Source organism: Camelus dromedarius, chromosome 31 (assembly GCF_036321535.1).
Source record: "Camelus dromedarius isolate mCamDro1 chromosome 31, mCamDro1.pat, whole genome shotgun sequence".
Taxonomy (NCBI): Eukaryota; Metazoa; Chordata; class Mammalia; order Artiodactyla; family Camelidae; genus Camelus; species Camelus dromedarius.
Genome location: NC_087466.1, coordinates 2,632,607 through 2,657,800, shown reverse-complemented (window position 1 = coordinate 2,657,800; position 25,194 = coordinate 2,632,607). Strand labels below are relative to the sequence as shown.

Sequence of the window (25,194 nt, the reverse complement as noted above, 5' to 3'; positions counted from 1 at the left end):
CCCGGCCCCCACACGCAGGCTCTAGGCGGCACCCAGGGGTCAGCCTGAGCCAACCATGAAGCAGCAGATGCCTGCGGCCTAGCTGTCTAAACACCCAGAAGGATGGGCGGGCCCCTTCCCCGAGGAGTGACATCACTGGAAACGTGGCCGAAGCTGACGTCTCCCCTCTGGCCTGGCTCCTCCCAGCCTCAGTGCCACAACGGGGTGGGGGGGGTGCTTCTCCGAGAGACGCTTCCCTTCCCCCGAGGGACCACCTCAGACTCCTCCGATTTGAGCACTTTGGTTTTGCTGTCATGGTGATGCGTTCACCAGTGGTCCGTGATGACTTTGGTACTTTTTGTAACTGATGCCAACAAAAACTCACAACGCTTGTCAGTCTTCTGCAAACTCCAAGCTCCTTCTGAAACCAAATGAACTGACCACGGGCGGACTTCAGGGAAGGATACTCATGAGACCATACCAGACGTGCTGGTAAAGTGCCAGAATGTTCCACCCTTTTAAATTCCTAAACAGTAAATATCACCCCATGACTTTTATTTAAATTATTTAAGACATTTTTTTCTTGAGAAGAGTGGCAATAAAGCCAGGAGTATAAATGCATTTAAGTTAAACTACACCGTGTTCTCTGCACAGCACACTGGCTGTAGACACGTGGCTTGGATCTGCTGCTGCTTTATATGTACATACAGAGTATTTTTATACTTTCACGCTTATTCTTGATGGCATCTGTCAGATATCAGGAGGATTAGAAATGGAAATTATTTCAAAAGTCCTTTAATTCACCTGATGACCTCACCAGGGACTTACAAAATCCGAGTGTTTTTAACATCTAGAAAACTGCAATCCAAGCTCTAAAAAGAACTACAGAAACATAAACCCTCCTCTGTCAAAGGTGCCGGGCAGTCCTGGCCCCCGCTGTAGGGTGGTGCCACAGGGCTGCAGCCCAGGGTGGCCGGCCTTCCCTCGGGCCAGATGCCCAGACCAGCCTGTAGGTTTGCCCCTCGGAGCAGGACTGCCAAACTCACGTGCAAAGCCTCCTTCCACCCTGTGTCCAGCCCCGGGCCTCTGACTGCGTGTAGTTTACAAATAAAGCTGCCACTGTCCGATGTTGGCTAGTGAGTGGTGTCACTGGCCTCAGGCACTCCGCTCTGCTCTGCCTGGGGTCTCGGTCATCCTCCCCTGGGGGTGGCTCTGGTCTTGTGCTGTTCAGGGCTGGGAGCACAGCCCTCCCAGGACCACCTGCCAGTACAGGCCCGTGCTCACCTCCTCCAGGATGGCTGCGGGGGTCCAGGAGCCCTTAGGTGAGCGGCCTGGCCAGCATGTGTCTTCACTGGTGTCAGCATGTCCCACCCGGTCACTGCCTCCCTGGGAGCCAGGCAGACACTTGGAAGCAACACTGGCATGAGCCTCACAAGGGAGTCATCAGACAGCAGCCTGTAGCTGGAGCAGGGGTGGGCAGGTCACTGCATGAGCCAGGTCCCCGGCTGACGGGCGCAGGCAGGGGCAGGCCCTTAGGGCAGTGGGAAGGACCAAGGTGGCAGCGGGCCACTGAGCGGGGCAGGTGCTGCGTCTGCGTGGACATGCCTGCGGGCTCAGAGGAGGCAGCAGGACGGGCTGGGCCTGAGCAGCAGACATGGAGCAGTTCTGGAACCGGTGGTAGAAGTTCGGCCGGGGAGGCAGGTGGAGGCTACATGGACCCGAGGACAGCAGCAGGACACGGGCCTCAGCGGGGGACAGTGACCCTGTCAGCCCCACAGCGGAGGAGACCGTGGCCCCCGAGCCGTTGCAGGTGCTTCCAGAAAGCCAAGGGGGCAGGGTCCAGGCTGGGGGCTGCAGAGAGCAGAGCAGGGAGAATGGGTCCCTGAAGGTCTTTCATAGGAAGGAAATGCTGGTTTGGTGGCCAGGAAGGTGCCTTGAGAAAATGTCAAAGCCGAGAAAAAGTCCAGGGTCCTCAGGCCTGACTGCTCAGGAGCCCCGCCTCCAGAGTCCAGATCAGAAGGTCTGGAGTCTAAGAATGTTCCTTAACACGGTCTCGGGTGACACCACTGGAGGACCACGCGGAGTGAACAGGTCACAACGGAGATGACAAGACGGGGGAGGGGGGGCGAGGGTTGGAAGACACACCCCCTCCTCCCCTCAGGCCAGGCCCCTCTGCTGAGGGAGGGATGGAGGTGGTGGCCGGTGACTCCCAGGGCCAGTAAAGGGGACCCAGGCAACAGGCCAGAGCTTTATTAAGTCACAGCTCATAGGGCATACAGCTCAAGAGACGTGGACACAAGCCCCCCACCCCACATCCCTACCAGGCTCCAGGGTGGCAGGCCCGCTGCTACCACGAGCTGAAGTCCCCAAAACCTCGGCTGGGCTTCTTCTTGGCCGCAGGGGCCATGGCACTGGTTGATGGCTCTTCCTCTGCCACACGCTTCCTGGGAGAGAAGCAGCAGACGAGAGCTGCCGGGGGGAACCAGACCCCAAGTGTCACACAGCCCCTTGCCCCCCACCCCAAAGTCCCCGTCTCTTCAGCCCGCAGGGGGGCCCCCATGGCAGCCCGCTCACTGCAAGAGGCCCGGGCCTGTGGCTGCCCGGCCAATAACAGCTCTGACCCAGGGACACTGGGGAGAGGAGGGCACCATGGACCTGGGGACACTGAGGGGAGGAGGGCACCATGGACACTCACGTGACTGTGGGGCTGATGTACTTGCCCACCCCCTGGCGGTACGTCTGGGGGCCCTGGCTACCCTGTGGGGCCTGGCTCATCTTGGCTGTGCTCTCCGGGGCCTCTGTCACCTCGAGCTGCGTCCTCCGCTCGGCAGCGATCTGGCGGGACAGCATAGTGGCTGCCTGGAGCCCTTGGGGGCGCAACTCCAGCAGGGGAGCGGGAATCCCCCACCCCTCTTCGGCCCTCCTCCCTCACCTGAGCGTCAGCTTCCTCATAAGGGTCCACAAACACCGTGGTGGACTCAATTCGGATCTCCTCCTAGTGGGGTGGGGAGGAGGAGTGAGCAGAGGGCCCCCTCCAGGTGCCTGCCCAGTGCTCAGCCTGGGGGCAGCCCCTCTCTTCTCCCAGGGTGCATACCTTAGGGCGGTCAGTTTTGGGGTCACTCTCCACATTCTCCATGGCTGTCAGTGTGTCAAAGCCCCCAACAACCCTACAGCAGAGCAACAGGGCACCTGAGACTGCCTGGGGCAGGGCACCCCAAAGGCCAAGTCCCTGTGGCCAGCTAAGGGCACAGGCTGGCTTCAGAAAGAGCCAGTCGGGCCAGGAGACCAGGGGCCAGAGGAGAGACAGGAGTGTGGTCAGCAGGCCTGGTGGGGGCTGCTGATGACAACAATCAAGACTGACTGGGCCACACCCACATCACTGGTTCTCTTCTGTCTGTAGCTGCTTCTGCACTACGACCAGAGCTAGAGGGTGTGACAGACCACAAGGCCATGAAGCTGGAAATACCTCGTGGGCCGACCCCTGGGCAGAAAGACAACCCCTGGACAGAAAGATGGAGACTGGGCATGGCCCAGCTTTGACCTTCCTGACAGAGGAGAGCGCCAGAGGGTTGGGCAGGGCAGCTGGCCAGGCCGCAGGAGAGGTTCCCCACCTGAGCTGACAGGTTCTGAGGGCCAAACGGCCCCCAGCCCGCAGGGAAGCCCCAAGTCCCCACTTGTGCAGAGGCAGGGACGAGGGCAGGTGAGCGCAGGGCCAGCCGAGGCACGCAGCTTCTTACCGCCCGAAGATGGTGTGCTTCTTGTCCAGGTAAGCGCAGGAGCGGAAGGTGATGAAGCTGGGGAGGGAAGGGGTGGTTGGGGAGAGTGCCAGCCTCCCCAGCCCGGCCTCCGACCCCACCAGCAACCCTCTCCAGGCAGGCTTCCAAGGGCAGCCCAGGAGCAGCCCAGGGCACGGTCACCCGGGAAGGGGCTAGGGCTCTGTCTCCAGGCCTGGCTGCTGCCGACCTCCTAGGGGCAGGTCTGCAGGTGTCCTGTATGTGTCCCTAGTGTCCCTAGGGGGGCTGGACAATCTTTGGACTAGATTCAGGTTGGGTACCACCTTTAGGGAGAACCTGCTAGAGCCAGGCCTCTCCCATGATGGCCCACAGACTTACAACTGAGACTTGTTGGTGTTGGGCCCCGAGTTGGCCATGCTGAGGATGCCACGGCCTGTGTGCGAGAGGTTGGGCCGGAACTCATCTTTGAAGGGCTTTCCCCAGTACGACTCCCCGCCTGGAAGAGAAGGGAGCACGTAACACCAAGAGTGACCGGGTCCCAGCCAAGGGTAGCCTACTGGTGTGGCACAGCTCAGAAATCTGTGTGGAGTCCCGGGGGTACCAGGTACCATTGGCGCAAGGAACTCTTATCACCAACTCTCCCTGGACCCCACCTGGCCCAGACCCCAGAATAGGGAGTAAAGGGTCCAGGAGACGGGGGTCACTGCTCACAGCACACAGGGTGAGGGAGTGGGCCTGGCCCCAGCAGCTGACAGGCTGATGGGGCTCTGAGGGGCAGCGGAGGTCGGGGGCTTCTCATGGATCACACAGGCCTCACGGCTACCACACCCATCTCCCCCAGGGGTCCCAGCTCCAGTACCTACCTGTGCCTGTGCCAGTGGGGTCACCCCCCTGGATCTGCAGGAAGAACAAAGGCCAGTGAACAAGCTGGACCCCCCACCTCCAGCTACTCCCGGCAGGAATGGGGCCCTCCCGGGTCGTCCCCCCGCCAAGGCAAGTGTGGCCAGCTGGGCGGGGCCCCCGAGGAGCAGGGCCCTGGGCACTGACCACGAAGTTCCGGATGGACCTGTGGAAGATGGTGCCGTCGTAGTATCGCCGCTTGCAGAGCTTTATGAAGTTCTCGCAGGTTTTTGGCGTCTGCAAAACAGGCCACAGGCTTCCGTGAGGCGCATGGCGGCCCCCCCAGGGCCCCAGGCCCTTGTATGTAGCCGGATCGGTGAGGAGGGACGGGGGCAGCCGCGCGGCCCCAGGACTGTGCGCTAGGCCAGGAGAGGGCAGAGGGCTCTGGCTCCCAGGACAAGGGCCCTGCACTCACCAGGTCACAGTGCAGCTCCAGGTTGAGGTCGCCCTGGCTGGTGTGCAGCCGCACATAGCCTTTCTTCCTCACAAACCGGTAGCGCAGCACGTCCTCGTCAATGGCGGCTGCGGACAGAGGCCGGAGCTGCCTGCCTGCCCTCAGCCCAGGGGGGCTGGGCGGGCCCCAGATTGGGGAGAGCAGGGCAGCGGGGAGGGCTCAGCGATTCCGAAGGTGAGGGAGGGGAGGCAGAGGGCTGGAGTGGAGGCAGATGCCAAGGCAGGACCCAGGCTGGAACCTGAGGTGAGGCGGCCCCAGCACAGCGAGGGCCCCCACCCCAACAGCCGCCCCATCCCAGGCCCAAGCCCACTTTCAAGAGGGCCCGCCCTCGCCTGACCGCCCCTGGGCTGCCTACAAGCCCAAGAGGCCCAGGCGCTGAGCAGTGCTGAGGAGTGAGGAGGGCAGGGAGGCAGGGCACCCCGTCCTCAGCCACTGTCAACGCCGGCAATTGGGATGGAGGCCGCTACCTGCTTCATGCTTGGTCTCCGGAACCATGGCAGTGGAGGTGAAGGAGGCGCTGACCTTCCCGGTGGAATAGTGGGCCTGCCAAGAAACCCACGACGGCTTGTCAGCACCAGGGAGGCCTCCCTGCCACTCAGGCCCTGCTGGGTGCCTCTCCTCCAGGAAGGCGTCCCTGGTCACCACAGGTGCCAGCAGAGGCCTCCTGGGGATGCACAGGACAGCCTGGCCCACATCGGTCTCTCCCCCAGGGCCCAGGGAGCAGGGCGGGATGGGCCAGTGGCCCCCAGGCCTTGACTGGGCTGAAAGCTGGGCTGCCAGGGCTCTCGAGTTAAGTGAAGCTCTGAAGAGCACACCAGGCAGAGACTGGCACCCTGGGGTTCAGGGCACCGGGAACTTAAGTTTCTTTCTAGACGTTTCAAGTTCCTATAAGAAAGAATAAGCCTCGACAACACGGTTTTTGTTTTAGCCCAAGTGGTGAAAGAAAAGGTTTCTTCCCATAAGACAAAAACACACCAAAATGCTAAGAAATGTCGTATTAGAAAAGTTTTAAACAACAAACTGTCTCCTTTTACCACGCCAAGTTTTCTGGGTAATTCTTTAAAGGGGAGCCTCAGAGGTTTCCCCTCCCCTGGGGCTCCCCAGCTGCAGCTCACCAGGCCCTGCCTGAACTGCAGAGGGGCTGTTTGGGGCCTGACAGGACAGGGCACAAGTCCTGGTGCCACCACTGCTGACTGGGGGCCCCAGGCCGCTATGGACTGGAGGTGAGGGCTGGGCAGAGGCCCAGGCAGGGCGGGCACCAGGTGCCCTGGTACCACCTGCTCCCCGCCCCCACCACAGCCCCCCTGGGTTTGCTCTGGGCACTGAGTGACCAGCTGCGCAGGGTGAGACTCTGCTCCAGACCCACGTGCCCCAGGCTGCTATGTCACAAAGAACCATTGAAGCTACCAGGCAGCTGTCCACCCAGCACATCTGCTCAGGGCTGGCCAGCTCAGGCCAGGTTCCACTGCAGACCCTCCAGGACTGGGGACACCTCCCCTGCGTGGCCCAGCCTCCTTCCTGCGGCCCCGTCCCCAGGAGCACCGCGAGGGGTTGCGTGGCAGTGGCGAGGCCCTCTGCCTACTCACGGCATTCAGCTTGTCCACCTTCATCTTCTCAGGGACCCTCATGGTGGCCGCCAGCACCTCGTCCCCCTTGAATTCCTTGTAGAGCTCCTGCAGTGTCTCCCGGGTCTCCGTGTTCGTGTTCTTTAGATAGTAAGACGGGTCCTGCTTGGCTTTTTCTTCATCTACGAGACAGCATGTGGTCCTGAGCAGCCAGGCCCCATCAATGTCCCAGGTGTGCATGATGGGGACAGAAGGCCACAGCAACCGCAGGAGCAGAAGCCCTGGCAGGGACACAAGCATGAAATGACCGGAGCCTTCATCACGGTCACACTCTCCCGGTCAGACAACCCAGGGAGGAGCCTATGGAGGAAGGAAGAGCGAGTCTACCGCTCTGGCCCCGCCCCGCCCAGGCCCCAGCGGTGGGCACAATCTCTGAGGGGCAAGGAGAGGGCCCACCTGGGCACCTGTGGACCCGGGCAAGGAAGCAGCCCTGAGGAGCCTGGAGCTGAGCCCTGACGGGGGAAGGAGGTGGCACCACAGCACAAAGGCCCAGCTGCACCCCACACACCTGGCCTCGATGGCGGGCATGGCCAGGCTGTTCCCCGACCTCAGCACAGGAGGATGCGGCGTCAGCTCAGGAAGCACACAGCCCACACAGACCTGGGTGAGACGCCCAGACGCTCCAGCCCCAGGAAGGCGGGGGCCTCGCCCAGGAGATGGACTGTTCCACCCACACCCCTTGCACCCAGGCAGCCCTGGCTGTACGTACCTGGGTCTGTTATTTTCATGTTATTCTTAACGTGGAAGAAGTTGGAAACATTGAACTTGTCCAAATTGGTGGGGTCCTAAGGCAGAAAGAGCAGATGTGGCAGCGAGCCCAACACCACAGCTGGAGCGTCCTGGGCTGTGCGACTGCGGGGCCACCGAGGGTCCGGGCCCGGGGGTAGAGGTCAAGCAGAAATGCGGGCACTGGGGGTCTGGAGGGGCTCTGTCCTGGGCTGGGCAATGAGCAGGGGTGGAGAAGGGACGGCGGCACTAAGGGCCAGCTGCTCGCCAAGCCGCGTCCCCTCCTTCCCCAACGCAGCAAACACACACCCCTTGTTGCACCCCCAGCAGGCTCCCTGGAGATGCGAGCCCGCCCCAGGTGAAGGACACACATCCATCTCTGGTGGGAGCGTCACAAGCCCGAGAGGGTCCAGTTCAGTCCCTGACTCTCCAAGGGTCTGAGTGTCTCCTGAACTCACTCGCCCTCCAACACCTCCGGACACGCTCTGCACTCAAGCCTGCATCCCAGGCCTGCACCAGCCCCTGCCCTGAGGCCTGCAATGGGGCTACCTGGTGTGGAGGTGGCTCTGGGGGCAGAAAGGAGGGGCCCTGACACAACAGAGGTAGCACTGGAGGAGAGATGTGAGCCCAGGACTGAGGAGGTGGCCTGTGACAAGGCCCAGGGTGACCAAGGGCAGGAAGGGCTCTGCTAAACAGCCCAGGCAGCTGGGGAACCACACCGGGCAGAGCCATGCCAAGGCACTGGGCGGGGCCCCTCCAGGGCCAGATGGGGGAAGGGGATGCCCACCTGGAGGGTGATGATGTCCTGCCGGGAGAAGGGCTCATCGGTCAGCAGGTCTCGGAAGTTCTTGGCCTTGATGTTCAGCTGCTCCACCGCCTAAGGCCGGGGGGAAGTGTGCTGTCACGGTGCCTGTTCCCCAGCCTGGTGCAGGGGCCCAGAGCCCACCCAGGGGTGGGAAAAGGAGGCTGAGACAAGCGTGTGCCATCAAGGCATGGGGCTTCTTGGACTCCACGCAGGAGGCTGTCCTCACACACGTCTTGTCTTACAGCCTCAACAAACTGTGACCCCAGAGCCCCAGGGGCCAAACTTCAGGGACAGGCATGGAAATGGCTTCGGAAGGGTCTCCTGCCCAGAGCAGGATGGGTGTGGACATTGGGACCCGCTACCCCTACGCGTACCCTGGCAGCCCTGGGGCCCATCCTCCGAGCACAGGATCCCTCCCAGTGTGGGTCCTGGGGAACAAGGACTGCCCACAGCTCAGGTTTAGGGGCTACAGGGAGGCCTCCTTGGCTGTGCTGGCAGCTCCCAGAATGCAGGCTTCACAGGCAGGCCAGGCCACAGGCACCAGCCCAGGGTTCCTCAAGGACACGCACGAGACACTGCTCCCCAGAACCCACCTCGTAGGCGTAGACGTTGCCGGTGGTCCTGATGGCCACGATGTGGGTGTTGTTGGTGAGCACAGTGAACAGCACCGGGCAGTGGTACTTCCCTGGCCCGAGGTCAGAGAGAGGGAGGAGGGGACCCTGTGTCAGCACCCAGAACCAGACCCAGAGGGACAGCCAGCTGCTCAAGCCACTCCTCCAACAGCATAAACTCCCGTTTGTCCTGCAAGACCCAGCCCTGCATGGCCTTCCTCAGAGGACCCAGTTTTGTTAGCCCCTGGTCCACCCTTCCAGATGTGCCTGGACCAGTCTTTTGACCTGTCACCACTGCACACCCCCCAGCAGCCCTTCCTTCAGCCCTGCCCCATCCCCTCACCTCCTGCGCCCCTCACCTGGGTTACTGCAACGAACTCCGGCTGCCCTCCCTGGCCCAGACCCTGACCCAACCCCACACCCGCAGCCAGGAAGCCTATGGAAATGAGTCCCAGCAAGTGGCATTACACAGGGTGGGGGGCAGGGGGAGGACGAGACACTGACAGATGAGAGACCTAATGACATCAACCACACAGGTGTGCATGGACTCTCAAAATCCTGATTTCAAAACTACAAAAAAAATTATGGGATCATTCTGGAAATTTGACCACTGGCTGGATATCCAGTAATATTAAGGAATTTCTATTAACTTTTTACATGTATTAGTGGTATTATGATTATTACTTCCTAACTTCTTAGCTTTTAGAGATACACACTGAAGTACTTAAGCATGAAATGGGACGATGTCTGAGATTTGCTTCAAAACCACCTAAGCAGGTGTAGAGAGGGAGTGCAGATCAAATCAGACAGGTGGACGGTGGCTGGGAGCTGAGGCTGGGGGTGGACACGGGGCAGGGCATCATCATCCTAATCCTCTTTACTTTCATGTGCCTGAGAATTTCAACTAAACAAAACAAAACAAAACCAAAAAAGGCGATCTCTAGGTCAATGTTGTTATAAGAAAATTTTTTTAAAAGGCAAAAGTTAGGTCTGTTTTCTCTCACTGGAATCTGCAAGCCCTCCCATGGCACCCCGGGCCCCGCAGGACTGCCCTGAACCATGTCCCACCTGACCCCTGATCGTGACCCTTGCTCCCCACTTCGCTTACACTGCTCCAGCAACACTGGACTCCTGGCTGTGCCTCAGGGCCTTTGCACAGGCCGAGCCCTCTGCCTGGAATGCTCTCCCCACATCCCCACAGGTCTCCCTCATCCGTCCTCCCCATCCTCTCAGATTTCCACTCACACCCTATGAGTCCTCCTGCCAGCCTCTCCCACCCTTGCTTTACCTCTTTCTCTGACACATTATAGTGGTCTGTTTTCCAATTTCCACCCCCTTTTATTTCGGGAGAGACCTGGTCTGTTTTGCTCTCAGCAGATGGCAGGTGCTCAGTAAATATTTGTGGATGAGAGACACACTGTGTGCCTCCCAGAATCAGCCACTCCCAGAGCAGAGAACCCTCGACACCCAGGGACCGCCATGGAGGGCTGGGCTCTGTCCCCCGAAGCCTGCTCACTCACAGCAAATCAGTGCCTGCCATGGGCCGGACATCTCCCAGGAATGCACTCGCCCAGTGGCCTGGGACACCAACCTCAACCTGACATCTGGCCAAGGAGAACAGGGGACGCTGTGGAGGAGCACAGAGCAGGGGTCCCCAGGACCAGGCTGGGGTTCTAGGAGCAGTGGTGAACGAAAGCCCAGCCCAAGAGCCGCCAGGCAAATGTCAGAGCTCCCACATCCCGTGCCCGGCCACCCAACCTGGGCTGCAGCCTGGGCAGCTTCCATCTCCAGTGACAACTGGGCCAGAGCTGTGGCCAGGTAGGGCCTGTGCCCCACGGAGTCCAGCTGTGCCCACAAAGGCCACCGGTGGCCCACGTGGCCCATGTACTCTTGTGGGGAGAAGTGCTGAGCTTTAAACTACTGGACCTGTAAGAAGAAATTACTGCATCTCTGAAACCAAAAGCCAGTGTGCAGGCTGATCGGACAGAGACAGGAACTCGGTGAGAGGCAGGTTCTGCAGGCCAAGCCTGGAGCTGGCTGTATGGGGATCACTCACCTTCACTGTTCTTGGCAAAGTTCAGCTTGATCAGGGACCTCCCATCCAGTTTCTGGAAAGTGTCATTAATAATTAATAATAACAAATACGTGACTAACTTCACAGAGCTGGTGAAACAGGCAGACTCTGGGGTCTCTGACCATCCTGCCTTGGCAGCGGCAGGCAGGCTGGGGGCCCGGGATGGCATGCAACCCGGATGAGGCATGCAGCCCTCGCCCACTTGCAGGGGCGAGGCCCAGGCTGAAGCCGAGGTCAAGGATGGAGGCTTGTTTTATGTTTCTGTGATGTTCACGTGCTTTTATGGTGAGCACTGGTTGCGCAAATCTAAAGCGAGTACATTTCTTCAGCTGGGCAGTGGGTACGAAGTGTGGACCCTATCTCTGCGCCTCATGCCCACTGAAGAAGACCAGGCGCGGAAGAGCGGGAAGAGGGGGAAACACACCCAAACGCTCCAAAGTGGATGTGATGGGTTCCTGTTTCCCAAAACTGCGTCTGCGGCTCAGCTCTCATACAGTAAATCCAAGTCCGCGCAGCCAGGAGAAAGCCACCCAGGGTGGGGAGCTTGATCAGAGGAAGAGGCGGCTGTGGAGAGACCCCGGACGGAGGCAGAGCCATGCCCAGGAGCACAACCCTGTAGCCGTGGGCCCCCCGGGAGGCGCGGTCCTGTCCATCTGGCCCAGAGGAGATGCTGGGTGGGTGTCTGGCCAGGCCCCAAGCCCGGCTGCACCCTGCGTCCTCCCTCCCCTGCGGTGGGAGTCCCCGACCCGCTTCCCAGCAGCTGCTTCCTTCCTTCATTAGTCAAATTACCTGCACACCTGTGCGGCGGGTACTTCACCCCAGGACCAATGGCAGGCGACCCCCTCAAACTGCTCCCACCAGAAGCCCCTCTCCCCCAGCCCTGTGAGGCACAGGCCTGAGCACGGACCCCAGGGGAAGCCCCAGAGCCCACCTGCTCCACGCAGCAGGCCTTGCAGAAAACGCTGTTGGTCACACTTTCAAAGGACAAGAAAGAGGAGGTGAGGCCCCCACGCCTCGCCAACCAGCCGAGAGAAAAGCCATGGTCTGGGTGGCCATCTCGGGGAGAAAAGCATGTGAGCCCAGGGCCCTCAGACCCCACTCCTCCCCGAATGTCCCACAAAACAGAGAACAAGACAACACCTGAGTAAATACTGAATTAGCGACATCTCATGTGTCCGGACTGGAAGCCGGGACTCAGCCCTCTCCTGGCCTCACAGCACCCAGGCCCCTGGGCCTCCCTGAAGACAATGACAATGACAGCCTCTTCTCTCCACGTGGCTCCAGGGTCTCTATTCCAGAGCTGCCCAGGCGTCACTCCGCTCAGGTCGGGCCTCCTCCTAGCAGACACGGCCGCAACCCAGGCCCCACACCCCCTGCCACCGCTCCCCAGCAGGCCAGACCTCCATCAGCTGACCCCTCAGCCTCGAACCTGCCCCGGACACAGTGGGGTGCCAACCTGTCCTCTGTGGTCCTGAAGAAGTCCTGCCCTCCCTGCTCACCCTCAACCCACCTCTGGCCCAACCCCCTGCCCCTCCCAGCACTCCTGCCTTGACTCTGAGGGACCCGCCTTCCTGTTGAAGCCCTGCTAGCCTAGAACGCTGAGCACAGGCTGGGTCACCTGGTTCCACCTGCCCGTCCCCAGCAGGCACGGGACATGATAAGACGTGGACCCCCAGGCCTCCTAAGATGTGACTGCCCTACAAGGTCACTACTGAGCCCTCCTGTGCCTCAGGGAGACTGGAACCCAACGTGATGTCTCAACAAGTCCCAGTGGCCCACCCTCCAGGGCGATCTTGGGTCCAGCCCCCCACCCCACCTCCTCAGCCTCCACCCTGGTCCAAGTTTACCCAGCACCTCTTGCCTGCCCACACAAGGACACGGCCCCTGGCGGCCTTCCTGCCTTCCACCCTCACCTCCCTACAGTCTGTCCACCACAGAGCAGCCAGAGTGAGCCTTTCAAACAGGCCAGGGCACAGCACACTCTGGCGTAAAAGCTGCCTGGCTTCCAGCCCACCCAGAACAAAGCCAAGCTCCCTCCAGGGCCTGCAAGGCCCCCTAATGTCGCTCAATCTGCCTGTCTCCCCTCGTCCTCAGGTCCCAGCTTGAACAGCGCAGCTCAACAGACGTGCCCCAAGCACCCACCTCTCCCCGCCCGGGGCCCGCATCCCTGCTCCTGCCTCCGCCTCCGCTCTGCTCTCAGCATACAGGCCCTGCCTGGCACGGGCTGACACCTTCCTGCTGAAGGAATGGGTGCAACCGAGCAAACGAAGGCTTGGCCCGGGCTGCAGGAGAGGAAGGGGAGCTCTGAGGAGTGAAGGGCTGGGCAGCACAGGAGCCCCAGGATTTACATGACAGCAAGCAGGGCGCGGGCGCAGGTCAGCCGGAACCTGACTCCGGAATCTCTCTGCACCCACCCGCGGGACGTAGCAGCAGCTGCTTAGCCTCGCTAGGGGAAGCCGGGCACAGGACAGAAAGGAATGCTGCCGCCCGGAAGTGGCGATGACCGAGAAGACAGGTGACAGCCTGTACGTCCGCATGGGGAACCCTTCAGAGAGGATCGGTGTGGGGAGGGACAGTCCCCCCTCACTGCACCCCATGGACACAACAACTGCAGAACACAAGGACAGGTGAGGGGACAGTGTCTCCCAGCCTCAAGAATCCCCTGCACAGCTACCTACCTCTCCATTGCTGGGGTTGGTCCCGTACTTCTTAAGCCAGGGGACGATGTTCCTGCAGGGAGGACAGAGCACGGCAGGTGGTCAGGCGCAGCTGGTGACAAGGCCACGGTCCGGGGACAGCCCCCAGCTGAGAGCCTTGAGGGGCCTTGTCCACCTCCCCTGCCCACAGAGCCCAGGACAGCAGCACCTGCCTTGGGGGGTGGGGAGTTCCTGGCCACGAGGCCTTCAGGGTTTCTACTGCAGTTACGCACAGACGTTACGTGTAAACAGTACAAGGTGGGGTAAAGACAGACATAAACGTGGATACACCCACACAACGTGCAGGGTGCAGAGAATTCTGAAGGACGTGAGGAGAAAGCCCTCATCACAACTGAGTGAAAAACAGATTCGGAACAATCGTCATGGATCCTCAACAAGGTTACCACAAATAAAGTCACAGAAAATGGGGAGCAAAGCTCTCAACAGTGGTCATCCCTGACAGTGGGATGACGGTAAACTTTCCCTTTTACTTTGAAGTATTTCTAAGTTCTCTAAAATCAGTAGGAACCATAAGAAAACTCTAGAGGCTGGCTCATGTTGGAACAGAACACTGAGCATAATGCCTCCTAACCCAGCACTGGACAATCATGGCTCTGCTGTCAAGAAGTGGGAGATACCCCGTTCACGAAACTTCCAAAATCAGCCTGGGATGCTAATTAGAACATCAGGGACCCCCACATCGGGAGAGACGCTGACACCACTCCAGGTAGAGCCACCCACCCAGGGTCACAGCGGCACCAGGCCCCTGAGGCTGCCGGGGCCTCAGCGTGGCCAGCATGGCCCTGCCTGGAGCCACAGAGCCTCCAGCTGCCACACACCCCTTCCTAAGCGGGTGTCATCACATTTGTTAGCTCAGAAGTCTAGGGAAAACTCACAGCAAGTCAAAGACGACGCCTTCGGGGGTGCAGACCGGGTAGACAAAGGGCTGCAGAGAGAGGCTGAGAAAGAAGAGAGTTGGTCATGGTCACGGGCAGGCTTTTTCCTCTGCCCTGCCCCCATTCCTCCAACAATCCCCCGCTCCTCTTCACAGCTGGGCCGGGTGTCAGCACAGAGGGGACCTCCCACATCCCGGCCCCCTTGAAGCTCCCAGCACAAACCAGCAAGTCCAAAGCAAGGGCCCCAGGAGGCGCTGTAGGAGCCCTGGGCCACCAGCAGCCTTGTTCCCTCCATAGCTTCTGCTGTGTCAGGTAATATTGGTGACCTTGCTTAAGCCCAGGGAGGTCCCCGGAAGTGGCCTGGGAGGGGCAGGAATGGAATCTGTTCCCTAAAACCCCATGCAGCAGGTACAGACCACACTGTCCTACTGAGAACTGCCCTCTCCCGTCCTGAGACCCTGCCGGGGCTACCACGATCTGGAGGTGCCCTGCCTGCTCCCCACGTTTCCAAGGGGTATCCATGTGACTCAGACAAGTCTAAGCAAGTTCTGATTCAGGGATGTGGGGGTCAAAGGGCCTGCAGAGCCCAGGCTGCCACAGGCCACGTGCCACCTTGTGGCAGGCCTGTTTGGGAACAGCAGAGCCCATAGATGGAGGAGGGCTATACCTGGTAGACATCTGTGAGCCAATAACCCTTTTCTCTTTTCTCTGGCATGAGGTCTCCACCATTAGTAATCAGGAGCCCTGGCTGACCTGGCTGGTGCGTACATCAGCCACCTATGAGTTTGGTCAGCACAAGTCAAACCCCAGGACTTGGACAGCCTGGCAGCTCTGGGGTCACCTCCCTGGATGCTGCCCCAGGGAGCTTTTGTGGGGTGACCTCACTGCTTTCCTCTCTGGCCCAAACTTCCACTCTAACCTAGTGGAGCTGCTGGGGACAGACCAGAGCGGGACCAACAAAGAAAGCAAGCTCCAAACACTAAGACAGTGTCCCTACAGCTTCCCCCAATGGGGCCTAGAGGGCACACTCTCAAAACACAGTTACCCAGAATCCCAGAAAGTTAAAAAAAAAAAAAAAATGGGCGAGGCACAGAGCAGAGGCCTCTTGGAGGAACTGGGAACCAAAGATTTCCATGAGACCAACCCCCAAGGCTACATTCCCAAGAGGCGGTGACAAGACTGGTAGGGGTGGGGAGAGAGCCAGCCAGCGCGGCCGGGGCCTCACCTGCTCACACTCCCTGAGCCAGGCGTGAGCATGGAAACCCTCACTCCCCACTCCACAGGCGCCTCCTAGGCGCTCCCGGCCTTCCCTGCCCCTCCCACCCACCATTGCCCTGTGGTATCTGGCTGACCTGCTTCAACCAGGGTGCTGGGATCACCAGGAGACCTTTGTCAGCTTTCAAGGCTCACCTGGGCCTCTGGAATCAGAACTCGGGTTGGAAGAGGGGAGGGAACGGGGGGAGTGTGCTATGTAGACACAGGTGTCCAGGACAAAGATGACCATGCTCAAACTTGGGGGATCTCAGGCCCAAGGGGACCATCAGACCTGCCCACTCCCCCAAGCCCCAGTGGCTGGGGTTCACTGGTCTAATCAGGGTAGAAAGAAGCACTGGAGGGGCTCTGCGGCTGGGTCACTCCCACCCCCACCCCCACCCCCACCAGTGACCTGCATTCCCAGGGAACGGGGTGGGGCCGCGGCATTGTGACTCTTGCAGCTGCAGTCACTACTCAGACCCTGGACAAAAAGTAAAGTGTGAAAGACACAGGCTCACAGTCAGACCCGTGGTTCAGACCTCGGTAGCACCACTTCCTGGATGTGACACCTGGGTAAGGGACTTCACTCTCCTATGCACTGATTCTCCCAACTGTAAAGTACGCTTAACAATAGAGCCTACCTCCCTGGGAAGGTAAATACAGAACCAGGTAAAGGACAACGCACATGGATAGAGACACAGAACCAGCAGAAAACCATCATTAGTCCCCATCATCACTGGGTCCCCTTCTCCCAGTCCAGGCATGATTTGGATGTGGGGGACACAGGCAGAAGCTACACCTCTGACCCAAGGACCGGACTCACTGTCAAATAATTAAGTACCAGAGAACAACGACAAGGGGGAGAGTAAGCCCTCAAAACTCTTACCTGCAGTGGTCAAAAGGTAAACGACGAAAATTTGTTTGTGGAATGTCTGTTTAAAATAAAAGTAAAATAAATAAATATATAAGATAAGATAAAATGAAAGTAAAACACAGAAAATTTATTCTGTAAAAAACTTCAAGAAGGTGTACTTATGAACAATTCAACTACATTAAAAGAAAGAGTTCCCGGAAGTCATGGGGATGAGATGCACAGCCCGAGGAACGTACTCAATGACGCTGTAATAACTCTGTGTGATTACACTGGTAACCAGACTTATCGTGGGGAGCATTTTGCCAAGTGTAGAAATATCAGATCACTGTGTTGTGAGCCTGGAAGCAACATAGTGTTGTGGATCGATTACACTTCAGTAAAAATAATAAAGTAAAACCTGCCAAAATGAAAATAAACAAAAGAAAACACTCATGTTAATTACCTAGCTCAGGAATTGCTATGAACTAAAACCTTCCTATAAACAGAAGCAAAACATGGGGTACATCAACAAAGAGCTGAGAGGGAAAAACATACACTTGTTTAAGCCACTAGGGGTGGGTTCCTGCCACAGCCCTGACTAGCACCCTGCTGCGCGGCTCAGCTTTGTTTTCCAAAAAGGCTGTGCCAGTCCTGTTCCCATCAGCTATCATGACAGTGCTCTTTCTACGACAGCCCTGATAGCTTTGGGTATTACCATTCTTTTCATTCTTTTTATTCTTTGCTAACTTAATAGGGAAAATATTATTTTAACTTATGTTTAAAGAGTCACTACCAAGATTAAACATATTCTCCCACATTTAGCATATTTCCTCTTTCTTGAGTTGTCTATGTCCTCAGCCCATTTGTCTATAGTTTCCAAGTTCTTTTTGTTAATTTTCAAAGATTCACTGTACAGTGAAGACATCATTCCTTAATTACATCCCCCACACCCAAGGGAACAGAAGGATTTCATGCCTTACCTGGTTTCTTGCCACCATAGAAGTGAGTGTATTCAGCACAGGTGATGTACCTGTGGAGAGAGAGAGGATCTTACTACCACCCCCTTTATAAAGAGGATAGTCTCCAGAAATAAAAAATTGGTGACTGAATCATTTCACTCATTCAACAAATGCTTATGAAATACCTACCATGGTGGGGACATAGTTCAGTGGTAGAGTGCGTGCTCAGCATGCAAGAGGTCCTGGGTTCAATCCCCAGTCCCTCCATCCAAAAACAAAATACACCTACTATGTGTCAGGCACATAGTGATAAACACAACAGAACATGGGGAGACACAGACCAGTAAGCAAACACAAACGGTCCCACTCTGAAGGGAACGAACTGAATTTGACACACGGCCCGATGATGAGAAGCAGGTAGCCATATGAAGGAGGAAGAGCTTTCTGGGCAAAGGGACCAAGCAGGCTAATCACGCATAAAAGCCCTGAGGCAGGAAAAGCTGGTGTGTTTCCAAAGAAGCACGAAGCCACTGAAGAAGAGTCGGGCAGTTTGGGGGGGCAGCACATGAAGGAGGCACGGGTGGCGGCCTCGTCTCCAGGGGCCTCGCAGGATGCAGGACTCTGGATTTGCTTCAAGCAGGATGAAAAACTGCTGGAGGCTTCTGTGCAGGGCCCCCCCACCATGATCTAGCATAAGTCCTCAAAGCATCACTCGGCTGCTGTGTGGAGAGGGACAAGCAAGAGACAGCAGAAAACCAGAGGGTGACTACAAAGGTCCAAGAAGGAGCTGGCATAAACTTCACCTGTGGGAGGATGCGTGAACGAGGAAGAAGTGGTCGGTCCCTGCAGGAGCCACCAGGGCTTACTGATGGACGGGAGGCAGAGGGAGCCTCCGGGCTTCTGACCCCAGCAACCTGAGCAGCGGTGTGACCACTGAGATGAGGCAATGGGGGGAGGAGCAGGCTCAGGCTTTGACTATCAAGAGTTTGGTGGGGTGGGTATTCAATTGGTAGCGGTGCATGTGAGGTCCTGGATACAATCCCCAGTACCACCTCTAAAAATAAATAAATCTAATTACTCCCCCAAAAAAGAACCTTAAAAAAAAAAAAAGTTCGGTATGCGACATAGTGAATTCGAGATGTCCATCAGATCTCCAAGCAGAGATGCTGAGTAAGCCGTTGACTGTTCTAAGACTAGAGAGCAACCGGGGAGAATGAAAGTGTACAGGAAACCTGGGGGACGTGACATGTGGGGTCGGGGAGAGGGGAGGAAGCTCCAGCAAAGGAGACCGAGAAAGTGAGGCCCCTGAGGAACCCGGGAAACACAGAGCGTGTGGCGTCCCAGACACCGAAGAAGGGCTTCCGAAAGAAAGAGGTGGTCACGCGCTGTTGAGAAGTCCAACAAAACGAGGGCTGAGAACTGACTCCTGGATGCAGCCACATGGAAGTTACTGGAACCTCGACAAGAGAAGTGCTGGGGGCGAGAGCCCGACTGGAGTGGTTTCAAGGGACAGCAGAAAACAGCAGGGGGACACAGCTGTTTCTCGTCTTCTCACGAAGCCAATCAGAGAAACTAGACGGCAGCTGGAGGGGAATGTGGGGCAAGAGTGCTTCTAAATTGGAAGATGCTGTAGCCAGCAAGTAGGCTGGGGGGCGAGCACCGTGCACGGGGAGGGGCCGCGCGCGGGTCGGGGACCGCGGAGGCCCCGCCACCGGGAGAAGCCATCCCACCGCCAAGGGCGGGGGCTTCCGGGAGAGGCGACGCTGAGGGGGCACGGCGCAGACTGCGGCCAGGCGGGGACTGAGGCCGACGAGGCCCGCTCCCGGCGGCTCGGCTTACATCTTATCCTTCTGGTGCTGTCGCTTCCCCATGGCGGCGGCGGCGGCGGGACCAGCAAACGCGAAAAACGACGGCGGACAACTCCAAGCTCGGCTCCTCGACCGAGCTCCGTAACCACTTCCGGGTCCCGCCCCGGAAGCGGGCCCTTGGCATGCCGGGAGCCGTGGTCCCTGGGGCCGGCGCGCATGCCCGGCGGGCGCAGCGGGACTCTGGGAGCCGGGGCTGAGGACTCAGTCGGTTCCGCCCTGTCGGGTTGAGCTACCTCCTCTCGGAAGCCCTAACCTCCCGGGGCCTCTCTGTCGACTGCCTCGCTTACTGCCCGGCTCCCTCTGCACTCAAGCACAAGGTGACCTTGCCCAGGCTCGTGGCTTCACATTAAACACTTGTATCCCTTGACTCCTACCACTAAATTGCCAGTGCTCCTGACCGCCACTTGGGCGCCAACTGATCTCAAATTTGACGTCTGGTAAAAGAATTCTCCGACCCTTCTGTACCCCTAATTTCCAGGCTTCTCAAGGGACCACTATCCACCCAGTCACCCAAAGCCAGTCCTTGACCACCACGCCATACATCTCCATCTCAGCTCCCACAAGGGCTTATCACAATTTGTAATCCTGTACTACCTTGATCTATGTACTAGCTTACTACACACACACAAACATATGCTGGAGGATGGACATAAGTTCCTTGAAGGCAGGGACCCCAACTGCTTGGCCTGTTATCTCCAGTCCCAAACAAGATGCAGGGCGTACACAAGAGCTCAACAAATACCTGCTAGCGTCCAGCGTCATCAGGCACTCAGTGAGAACTCATGTCTCACATGCAGGTTGGATTCCAGGGCCAGCGTGGGAGGCGATCAGAGTCACGTGTCTCTGAAACTCTTTAGGGAGGTGCCAAGTTGGAAACTGAACAGCTCATTTTCCTCCAAGGAGGGAACAGAGTTTCTAAGCCTGCACCCAGATAAAGCTTGTGCCCAGGGGCCAGTTATAGCAAAAAAAAAGGTACACTTGTAACTCAATGAGGTCAAGTGAAACCCAAAGGAGCCACAGAGGCGCTGCAGGGAGTGGTGGCTCACTCCCTCACTTAACCCTCTTTCAAAGTGCACAGGGCTCAGTTCCCGTGTTAGGTGCAAGCAAGGACACTTTCCAGTCTCGCTGACCTGACCACCTACTGTGTGCAGGCTCAGGCCGAAGATGGGTGAGAACACACAAATGCACAGCCCCTGGGGAGCATGGTATGAGGAAGGCACCTCCAGGGGAACTTTATTCATTTCTCCGGCTGTGGTCTGCACCAAAGATGTTACGGGTCCTTCTGGTGGGGCACGGACTCTGCACTGCCAGGGACATTCTCTGAGTCTTCTTTGGGTCTGGGTATAGGCTGGAACTTGATCAGGACAGGCGGGGTGAAGATGGAGGCCTTCACAGAAGGGGAGGGCATCTCCTCACTGTTGGGGAAGCCACTACAGGCAGAGGTCCTGTGCAGGAGACGGGTAAGACACATCCATTAGGTGGGACGCAGCACCCAGGGCCATCAGAGGTGCACTCGATGAAACCCAGGCTGTGGGATGGCTCTCAATATGTATCTACTACCAAAGTCCCTCCGCCAATGTTTGGTCAAGGCTGTTCCTTGCAGCAATGTTTGTGATTGTGAGAACCTGGAAGCAATCTAAACAGCCATCAGGGACGGGTGAAAGGAACTAGGGTGCAGCCACACAGTGGACTATTCTGCAGCAGACTAAGGAATGTACATCCCAACAAGTAAAGACATCCCAACGTGCAGTAATAGAAAAAAGCAAGTTGCTGAGTAGTACATGCATTATGAGCCTGCCCTGATGAAAAAATTAACCAGCATATTTGTGTATCTGTGTTTTGGAAGGTACATGTTAAACTCTTAGCAGCAGGACTCAGCAGCAGGGGACTGTTATATTTTATGTATTCATTTCTATATTGTGAGCTTTTTTCCATAGGCTATTTTCCGCTTTTGTAAACTTTTAAATAAACAATTTAAAATAACACATTTTTAGTGATGGAACCAAGACAGCAGAGCTCACTCAGAAAGCAATACAGTAGGGGAAGGGTATAGCTCAGTGATACAGTGCATACTTAGCATGTACAAGGTCCTAGGTTCAATCCCCAGTACCTCCATTAAAAATAAATATATCTAATTAACACCAACCCCTCCAAAAATAAAAAATAAAAAGCACAATGGAAATGTTTTAAAAAAATACTGTATAGCACAGGGAACGATATTCAGTATCTTGTAATAATCTATAGTGGAAAGAACCTGAAAAATAATAGATATATGTACATGTATGACTGAATCACTTTGCTGTACACCTGAAATTAACACAATGTTGTAAATCGACTATACTTCAATTTTTTAAAAATTTATAAAAAGGCAATACATAACAGGAGGCTGAAAATTGTCCCCATTAGTGAAATATTTCAACAAGCCAAGAGACGTTGAGTAAATGATACCCCATCAACACCTGGGATGGGATACTCTGCACCTGTTACTATTGGTGAATTTATAGGTAATTTTAATGACCGGGAAAGCAACAGATTCCAGAGCTGCCTGCAAAGCTGCCCACCAGGGTGCTCCTGATTAAGTAACAAACTACTATGTGCACACACACATGCGGGTCCATGGGGAAAGCCAACAGCAAAACACAAATATGTGCCAATGTGGTTACTTCCGACCATGGGAGTAAGACTGGTGTCTGTTTTGTGTCAATTTCAGATTGTCTACAGTAAATATATACTGTTTTAGAATCTGAAGAATGGTAGTGTGACAAAAGTGTGCTATTGATTGATTGTGGTGATGGTTTCATAACTCTGAATATACCCAAAACACAGACTTATATACTTTAACTGGATTAATTACATGCCATGTGAATACCTCAGTAAAGCTATTTTTAAAAAAGTCAGCTGGGTTGCGGGAAGGGCATGGTTCAGTAGTAGAGTGCATGCTTAGCATGTATGAGGTCCTGAGTTCAATCCCCAGTCCCTCCATTAAAAATAACAATAAATAACTAAACCTAATTACTTCCCCCTCCAAAAAAAAAAAATCTTCCTCTCTAACAAAAAAGTCATCTGATGCAATGAAGCAGCCAAGTCTAAAGAGTCAATGACATGGGAAATACTTGACAAACATAAGTCAAAAAAAACAGGTGATAAAAACCCCCCATATTCAGTAAATCCCTGCTTTGCAAAACACATGTGTAGATACATCACAGGGCTGCCCACAGCTGATAGAATCATTCCCTTTCTGTTGGCCTCTGGGCTGTTTCTGGTTTCTCACCATCACAAACACTAGGAAGGGGGAGTAAGTTTGCAGCACCCTGATTACATTAGGGTCCTTCCCAGAGGTAGCAGGGACTATCGCACAGACATCCCTCCAGCCAGGATGCCCGGAGGCACACTTACCAGGGGACGCCCTGGCAATGGAGCTTGTGAGCACTGTTCCTAGCCAAGTATGAGAAGTGGAAGCCTCCAGGATTGAGGACCAAGGGGGTCAGATCAACCATGTGGCTGCAAGACAGGGCAGGCAGGGGACACACATCAGCTCTGGACTCCTCCAGAGGCCCTCCCCAGCCTCAGGGGCATGCCTCTGACACAGGCACAGGGACTCTGCACACTAGGCAGCCTCTGACCCTGGACCCCTCCTGGGATGATGAGGAAGGACCACTTGGGATTGTAGGGAGAATTGACCAAGAGGTGGGGGGGTCACAGCCGAGTCTGGTGCACAGCCAGCTCCTCCAAATGCTCCCTTTCCATTTGCCTCTAGCCCAGAATAAATTCTTTTCACCTCTTTGGGTTTGATGAGAGGCCAGTCCAATTTAATTTCACTTCAGACCTCGAAACTTCCAGTTTCTCCACCTTCAGGAAACAAAGGAAATTTCAGGACAAGTTTGGTGTCCTCGCCATGAAGAAAAACACCTTCTCCAGGAACTAGGAGAATGACGTATGTTTCTGTCAATCAGCAAACACACCAGGCTCATTCTCAGTGCTCACCTGGAGCTGGGTGTTGGGGCACAGGGCACAGGATGGGGGCTGGGAGCCAAGGGAGGAGGTCCTAACCCAGCCTGGGGGACAGGTGTAGGGTAAGCGGGAGTCAGGAGGGGCAGGCGGGCAGGGATGGCACTGCAGGGGCCCTCAGAGGACAGCACTGAGAATGACACCCATGGGGAGAAGCAGGCATCAGGCTGGAGATGGGGGCCCCAGGCTTCCGCCCAGGGCACTGGGGCCAAGCAGGTGGAGCTCTGTGCCTCCCTCCACCCCAACCCTTCAAGGAGAGCAGCCCCTTTCCATCTGCTTATCAACTGCTGCCTGCAGAGAGTTCTGCGGCTTAAACAGAAAGTTCTGGAAGCCACTGCTGTGGGCCGGGAAGAGGAGCTGGGCTGCTTCCTGCCTCTCTGAGGGCCACTGACCGATGTGCTGGGCAGCGGAGGGAAGGGGCCAAAGACCCTGGGCATAGTGTAGACAGGGGATGATGGGGCCACCATGGAGGCCATGGTGGTGGCAGGTGGTGGCAGTGGTGGAGGTGGCAAGGTTGGTGGCAGGCACGGGGAGGTTGACCGGTCTCTCAAGAGGATGGGTTCTGATTTCTTCGGTTTTGGCTTCCTTCTCTTCTTCTTGGCATCTGGGACAAAAGGTGATGGAGTGTCACTGCCAAGGAGGGCTGGCCTTGGCCTGAGTAGGTCGGTCTGCCAACCCCCCGGGCCAAGCATCTAAGTCCATCAGCACCCCTGTGGGGATCCAGGCCCTGGACAGTGAGCCCACCAACTGCACCCAGCCCCAGGTCATCCTGGGGGTGTGCAAGGAGGAAGTCTTGTGGAGGTGGGCTCAGGTCCCCTCCGGGACCTGGGGCCTGCCCCCTTCTCTCTCCTGTGCCAAGGAGTCTGGGCATTTCTACTGTTCAGAGCTGGAGACCGCCAGCAAAGTGGGTGTTAAGCTCCTCCTGCAGCCCCTCATCTGGAATGAGATCAGCACTACCAGGGGGCACCGGCTGGAAGCTAAGCACCTGTGCCTGGAGCAACCCCGCTCTGAGTCCCAGTCTAGTTCCTCCACTTCTATTGCTAGTTTTGGGGTTTTTTTGGGGGGGGGGAGTAGTATTAGGTTTATTTATTTAATGGAGGGAATGAGGATTGAACCCATGACTTCGTGTATGCTAAGCACGAGCTCTACCACTGAGCTATACCCTCCCCCTAAGCTCCATTTCTGTGTGACCTTCTCATGTTGGACAACCCCCTTGGACCTCTTCCTTAAAACAGGGATAAATAACACCACACCCCACAAACGAGCTAGGCCCCCCAGGTGATGTGGAACAAAGGAGCCCACCACCATCACATTCCTCTGACCACGGCCAAAGACCGTACCCAAACCTGATCAAGGCTTTAGAGCAACTGTCCGAGAAATACAGGGAGGGACAAAGCAAACACACTGGCAGACCATGACAACAAGACACAAACCCATCAAAGGGGACAACACGGTCTTTTAGCCAATGGTATCGGGGAAACGCTAGGGCATCCCACACAAAGGGGACTTAAACAAACCTGGTCAGGATCCTCATTTGTCATCCCTGTGTGGCCACCAATGCAGCCCCCTTTCATTTCACTCTCACGTGTCCCAGTGTGGACACGAGTTATCCAGTCCCCCTAGTGAAAAGGAATCGAAGAGGCCTAGCATGCAATGTGTGGCTTTCAGGAGGGCCTGACTGACGAATTGAAGACTTCTATGGACCATCGATGGGACCTGAGTCGGGTCTGCCAGGTGCGGAGCCCAGCGCAG

At 56.7% G+C, this 25,194-nt stretch overlaps 1 protein-coding gene and 1 non-coding gene across 4 annotated transcripts; both read right to left on the bottom strand.

Annotated features, from left to right (window-relative positions):
- Window positions 1–758: 758 nt before the first annotated feature.
- Window positions 759–19,531, bottom strand: PPIL2 (peptidylprolyl isomerase like 2). 3 transcript variants are annotated; one of them, XM_031443159.2, is made up of 21 exons: window positions 19,406–19,531; window positions 17,588–17,637; window positions 16,641–16,686; window positions 14,501–14,563; window positions 13,587–13,638; window positions 10,891–10,942; window positions 8,817–8,908; window positions 8,206–8,295; window positions 7,402–7,477; window positions 6,654–6,814; window positions 5,535–5,610; window positions 5,029–5,135; window positions 4,761–4,850; window positions 4,577–4,610; window positions 4,092–4,209; window positions 3,717–3,773; window positions 3,074–3,146; window positions 2,912–2,974; window positions 2,675–2,814; window positions 2,301–2,423; window positions 759–1,830 (listed from the first exon to the last, which is right to left on the bottom strand). In XM_031443159.2, the coding sequence occupies exons 1-20, from the start codon at window positions 19,435–19,437 to the stop codon at window positions 2,327–2,329; spliced, it is 1,569 nt and encodes a 522-aa protein (XP_031299019.1). In that variant the 5' UTR covers window positions 19,438–19,531; the 3' UTR covers window positions 759–1,830; window positions 2,301–2,326. The 3 variants fall into 3 exon arrangements, with proteins under 3 accessions (XP_031299019.1, XP_010985633.1, XP_031299020.1); XM_010987331.3 differs by lacking the exon at window positions 759–1,830 and having other exon boundaries at window positions 2,215–2,423; XM_031443160.2 differs by lacking the exon at window positions 759–1,830 and having other exon boundaries at window positions 2,215–2,419.
- Window positions 19,532–20,675: 1,144 nt separating this feature from the next.
- Window positions 20,676–23,806, bottom strand: LOC116150043 (uncharacterized). The gene is made up of 3 exons (XR_010378631.1): window positions 23,213–23,806; window positions 22,831–22,935; window positions 20,676–20,879 (listed from the first exon to the last, which is right to left on the bottom strand). It is a non-coding gene; the product is annotated as an uncharacterized LOC116150043 (transcript).
- Window positions 23,807–25,194: the final 1,388 nt, after the last annotated feature.

Bases quoted from the DNA above. Each gene is read 5' to 3' on its own strand.
- PPIL2 (XM_031443160.2), bottom strand. From the start codon at position 19,437: ATGGGGAAGCGACAGCACCAGAAGGATAAGAT. The intron at 14,564-16,640 runs GTAAGAGTTTTG...CTTCTTTCTCAG, and splicing joins TTACCTTTTGACCACTGCAG to CCTCTCTCTGCAGCCCTTTG. The intron at 4,611-4,760 runs GTCAGTGCCCAG...TTCTTCCTGCAG, and splicing joins GGTCCATCCGGAACTTCGTG to ATCCAGGGGGGTGACCCCAC.